We start from the raw sequence: 5,868 nt of genomic DNA, 5'->3' as shown, positions 1-5,868 counted from the left end.
GTCATTGTTTTGAATGTCTAAAAGTTACGAATGAATTAGAACTTCCTTAATTTATTTGTATTTTTTCGGTATGACTAGAAACCTTCCAGTTTGAGACAAATGTTACAAATTGGTATCACAAGTTCAGAACCATACTCGATGAAACTAGTTTAAAAAAAAAAAAATTTGCTAAGCATGTAAATAATTTATTAAAAATGAAAAACAATTTAGGTGTACTATCAATAATTATCAACCTAGACAAATGGTTCCATGGCAAAATATAGAAGTATTTAATATTAACCAAAATTTTTTGGTCCATCCACTCGACCATCAAAAGATATTACGAAGTGATGATGATTTTGTTAGTTCTTTGTTACTGAATGCAAAAGAAGAAAGGTAAAAACAAATCGTGACCGCGGAATTACAAAAAACACTTAAAAACTAGAAACCTTTCACGATATACCTAAGAATGAGGCCAACTGTGTAGAGGTTCAAACCCTAGCTCACATTTTCTCCCTGCAAAAAGTGAGAGCGATTCTTCGCACATGAGTTAGAACCTCACAAGCCAAATTATGCCAATAGTGTGTACTCCCTCTACCAAATTCATAACCAAAGTCGGCTAGGGCACAGCAAGGTTAGAAACAAATACCACCACACCAAAAGTCATTAGCCTTACAAGCTCCTCCAACAACACCATCTTAACGGCAAGTAAGAGGCTGATACGCAAAGCAAAGCTTACTTCTACCGTGATGTAACAAAACCGAGCTTGAACCAAATGCAACAACAATGAAACCGGTTTTGACTTGAATAAATTTCTTTTCCAATGATACGATTTTCAAATGCCGAGCGACCACAAACCCGAGGTTCGTATAATAGGGGTTGGAGTTCTCAATACAAATTGTACACGGACTCCTTGTCTAGGTTGTCCTTGTGCCTTGGTGACAATGTTCAAAAGACAGTGTTTAGATATTTTTAATATATAAGATTGTACCATACGAAAAAGTTATAATAATCACAATTTAAAATAGAACAAGCACAAAATATGTATATGTCCTTATCTTTATCCCGTAGGGGCCTAGTTTATAATGTCTCTTTGTTTCTCTCTTTTGAAACAAAATGCAACAACAAAGATCTTTAAAAAAAATCGTATCAAATAATTCCCTAATTATTGTCTACTTACACATAAATAAAACATATCAAACATTTATGTTGGATCAAGAAACAACAAATAAATTGATTTGATTAGGAAATAAGATATGGACGAACTTTCGGTTTAAATCGATAGAAACCGTAAAGATCTGCGAACTGGATTTTGTATTAAGTAAGTTTGATTCGTGCTATCTTCAGTGCGTTCTCCCTCCAGAGAGAAGCCAATTATATATCAAAAAGCAATGCCTAACAACGCCCTGAATTTCCTCCTTGAGTCTCGTCTCATCGCTCCAAGATCTCCTCCACTACTTCGAGCTCTCCCTTTTCACTTGACTCGGAATCCTCTTCAACCGTCTTATGCTTACTGGGTCTCTCGCGGACCGATCTCGAAATCTCCATTAATTGCCTATTAACGGGCTTTGTCTTCCGGCCCATATCTGGCGAAACCCAACACCAACAATTTAGAAAAAGTTATTTGGTTTAATAATAAGCAAACAAGGTAAAATTACAAAACGAGTCATACCTAAACCCTTAAATTACTACTCATGCCATCGTCTTTTGTAATCTTCTTTTGATTCTATTTTTTCTCATCCCCAAAAAGGCAAAATCTCAGAGTTACTTCTCTCTCTCTCTTCTTCTTCTTCTTCTTCTTCTTCTTCTTCTTCTTCCCTTTCTCTCTTTCGTCGTCAGTCTGAGTAGATCGGAAAATGGAACCATGGATTGACGATTTAGGCGACGATTTACAGAGTGTGAGTTTCACATCAGCCGGAACCACCGTGAATCGAAGCACAAGCTCCGGTTCTCGCTCCTCCTCCTCAGCCGCAGCTCTAACACCAGCACCATCAGCTCACGGTTCATTCTCATCCTCGAAACTCCCCCCTTCACTCCGATCGTCTCTCTCACTCTCCGATCTCAGATTCCGTCTCCGTCTCGGTTCCGGAGACATCGGTTCGGTTTTCTTAGCCGAATTTAAATCCCTAACCGCCGTAAACGTAACGGAAACCACTGCCGTTAAATTACCTCTATTGGCAGCGAAGGTTATGGATAAAAAGGAGCTCGCGAGCCGGAGCAAAGAAGGTAGAGCTAAGACAGAGAGAGAGATACTCGAGTCTCTTGATCATCCGTTTCTTCCGACGCTTTACGCCGCCATTGATTCGCCGAAATGGCTCTGTTTGTTAACGGAGTTTTGTCCCGGCGGTGACCTTCACGTTCTCCGTCAAAAACAGACTTATAAACGTTTCCATGAATCCGCCGTCAGGTAACAGTTTCCGTTAAGTTAATTAATTTAAAAATATTCAGTTTCTAAAAATATAATTTGAAAAAAATGGGAAGTAATTATTATGAAGGAGTGAATAATATAAAAAAAGCCGATGAAATCAGGGGGAAGTGGGACTCTCGTCCAGCTGGCGAATTGTCTCGTAGTTAACTCTTAAACACTCATATGGTTCAGTTAATTAATCACTAATTTATTGCCTTTTTAACGGTAATTATTTCGTGATTATCATAAATCTTTAGATATATAAAGTAAATTATACTTAAGTGATTTCCGTAATTTCGTCAATTTTTTTTTTGGCAGTTTTCAATAATGAGCTTATATACAAATTTTGTAGATTTGTTGTTGGAATAAGTTATTTATTGACTGATGTGCTTATATTTTTTTAAGACTAGACTAGAAAAGTCTATTTAGACCACACAAAAAAAGGGACTAAAAAGTGTATTTTTTAATTAAAAGTTTAAAACCATAGAGAGGCCATTTATTTATACTATATATGTAGTTTTTTTTTAAGGGAAATTATAGACTAATTATGACATAGGCCCGTTAAGGTTGTTACTTGTTATAATTATCTTAGTGAAAATCACACACAATCGAGGTTTTTATTTCCGTAATTTTGGCAGTTTTCACTAACGCTAGCTTATAAATTTGAAATGATTTTTTTTCTAGATTTTTGTTATTGGAATATATTTATTTATTGATTGATGTGCTCGATAATGCTTTTTTTTTTAATATAAACTTGGAAAAGTCTATTTGCGCCACACAAGAAAAGGGACTAGAAAGTGTATTTTTAATTTTAAACCAATAGAGTGGCTATTTTTATATATGTCCGCAGATGTACGCACGATTGACAAAAGTGTGCATCTTACTTACATGTGTGCGTATAGCGTAGGGCAGCATAATTTAAGTATAGTTGCAATCTGGTGCGATGCTTAAAAATAAAATAAAAAAGTCAAAACGAGTGGGGTTTGACTTCGCTCTCGAAAAATTTATTTAAGGACACGTGTAAGTTTTGTGGTGGAACCCAGGTGATTGAATTAAATCACGTAGCATGCCGTGGATGGGAACAAAAAAATGAATAGTATATTTTTTTTTTCTTTTGTAGTTGGGCATGTGGTTACAGTACAAGCACATCCCAGCTATTAAAACCGGTGGTTATTATGAATTATATTTTGTCAAATAATCTTAATGAGTTGGTCCTACAAATTAAGAGGAAATTTTTGGAAAAATTATGAAACTTTGTTTTGAAAAGTAGTTGTGGTTTAGAGTCGATGGTATAGTGCGGTTTGGTAGTAGATGAAGTTATATCATTGTTTGTTAGTTGAGGTTAGCCACTTATTTATCCCTTTATGGACCAATTTTTGTATCACGTGATAATTACTAGAAAACCGGATCTTGTTCTTCTTCTTGGTAGATGTTTAGATCTGATTTGTTTTGTGTTCTTAAGTTATTTGTCAGATTGACTAGTGTAGTGGTTTACACGTTGACGATTCTAAAACTGAAGTCAAGGTTAAGTTACATCTAACTTCTTATGTAACTGAGTTTTTACAAGGTTTCTTCTTTGCTGTTAAAGTAAAATGATTGAGAATTGGGACCAAAACATGTAGTCGAATCTTTTATCATGATTTGTCGGGATTCCTTAATATATATCTATATTTTTAAGGTTGTCCGACAAAAATAATTTCAAGGTCCCATTTCTCTCCACTCAGCTGCATTTTACATTAGAAACTTACTAAATTAGATTCTGGTTTTTCTTGAAATGATATAGAGAACAATGGTTTTACGGAAGTGGATAGATGAACCGAATAAGTTTCGGGTTTTATCATTTGTGTGAACTTGTTCTTAGAAGTTTGCCTGTTGTACAGTTTTACTCTGTTTTTGTGTGGAGTATGTATGTTTGTTGATTGTGGACCCGTGAAGGACAAAAAGGGTCGGCTGGAGGAATCTTGGGGTAATGTCTTAGCACCAGAAACTCTCTATTAGACAAAAGAGTTCGTTAAGCCAACCAACCTTGTAGGTCCATTTTTGTTCCTTGTGTATAGTGACATCAAACCCAAAAACATCATCTTCTTGTCCCCAAATCCAACAAATGCTGTTTTGTCACATTACCTAAAATCGTAACCAAAAAGATTCCAAACAAAACTCTTGTTTAAAATTATTGCAAAATCTCAATTATTCGTTTTGTCCTCACTACCATGTTTTCTTCTCTTTGTCTCTCTTCTTTTCACATTATGCTAATCTCAACATCTCTTAACTATTTTTCAGATTCTATGTATCGGAAGTGATCGTAGCCATTGAATATCTTCACATGTTGGGGATTGTTTACCGTGATTTAAAGCCTGAGAACGTGTTGGTTCGATCAGATGGTCACATCATGCTAACCGATTTTGATCTCTCCTTAAAATGTGACGAATCGACTTCCACACCACAGATAGTGCTGAACCGGAACAACCTTCCTAACGGCTCGTCTGACCAGAACGAGAACCAAGGCATGGACCACCATCAAACCACATCGTCCTCTTGCATGATCCCTAACTGTATTGTCCCTGCTGTCTCTTGTTTCCACCCGAGAATCCGGAGGCGCAAGAAGAAAACCGATCACCGTAATAACGGTCCTGAGCTTGTCGCTGAGCCTGTGGATGTACGTTCCATGTCCTTCGTTGGAACGCATGAGTACTTGGCTCCTGAGATTGTTTCAGGTATTCTTCAAATCTACCTCATTCTCAACTACCCTTTTTTTTTTGCTTTTTTGTGTAGAACATACCAAATCCTTAAATAGTGCCCAAGCTCTCCTAACATGAGTGAAACATAATATGTGGATGGCAGGAGAAGGGCATGGGAGTGCGGTGGACTGGTGGACATTGGGGATATTCATGTTCGAGCTGTTCTACGGAACGACGCCATTCAAAGGGATGGACCACGAGTTCACTCTTGCGAACATCGTGGCTCGAGCACTCGAATTCCCAAAAGAGCCAACGATTCCAAGCGCGGCCAAGGATCTGATCTCTCAGCTACTGGCCAAGGACCCGAGCCGACGGTTAGGATCATCTCTCGGGGCAACGGCCGTGAAACGCCACCCATTTTTCCAAGGAGTGAATTGGGCATTGCTCATGTGTACTCGTCCTCCTTTTCTTCCTCCGCCTTTTCGCAAAGACCTTTTGTCAGACGACATTTGTCCGGAAACCCATGTAGACTATTATTAATATCTTAATTAGCATTACGTAATTAATCATTTTCTTCAGTTACTACTATAGTACTAGTATAGTTGCACTTCATGAAATAAGAATTAGCAGAAATGCATTTATTAATTGTTTAACATAGTTTTTTTTCATAAAACAAAAGACCTAGTACTGTAGTTTGTAGTTTGTAGTTAGTACAAATGCATTTTAATAGAAGTTTAGATGTTTTTTTTGTCAGAAAGTTTAGATATTTTCATCATATAATTTTGACATGCAAATGGAAACGCA

General features: G+C 36.9%; 1 protein-coding gene across 3 annotated transcripts; it reads left to right on the top strand.

Moving 5' to 3' along the window:
• Positions 1-1,616: 1,616 nt before the first annotated feature.
• Positions 1,617-5,642, top strand: LOC104790708 (protein kinase G11A). 3 transcript variants are annotated; one of them, XM_010516488.3, is made up of 3 exons: positions 1,617-2,386; positions 4,667-5,100; positions 5,228-5,642. In XM_010516488.3, exons 1-3 carry the CDS (start codon positions 1,836-1,838, stop codon positions 5,602-5,604), a joined length of 1,362 nt encoding a protein of 453 aa, XP_010514790.1. In that variant the 5' UTR covers positions 1,617-1,835; the 3' UTR covers positions 5,605-5,642. The 3 variants fall into 3 exon arrangements, with proteins under 3 accessions (XP_010514790.1, XP_087309065.1, XP_087309066.1); XM_087452939.1 differs by having other exon boundaries at positions 1,691-4,352; XM_087452940.1 differs by lacking the exon at positions 1,617-2,386 and adding an exon at positions 4,267-4,414.
• Positions 5,643-5,868: the final 226 nt, after the last annotated feature.

This window comes from Camelina sativa, chromosome 6, assembly GCF_030686135.1.
Source record: "Camelina sativa cultivar CO46 ecotype springtype chromosome 6, ASM3068613v1".
In the NCBI taxonomy this organism is placed as follows: Eukaryota; Viridiplantae; Streptophyta; class Magnoliopsida; order Brassicales; family Brassicaceae; genus Camelina; species Camelina sativa.
Note: the sequence above shows the minus strand (reverse complement) of the source record. Positions and strands in the feature narration are given on the sequence as shown.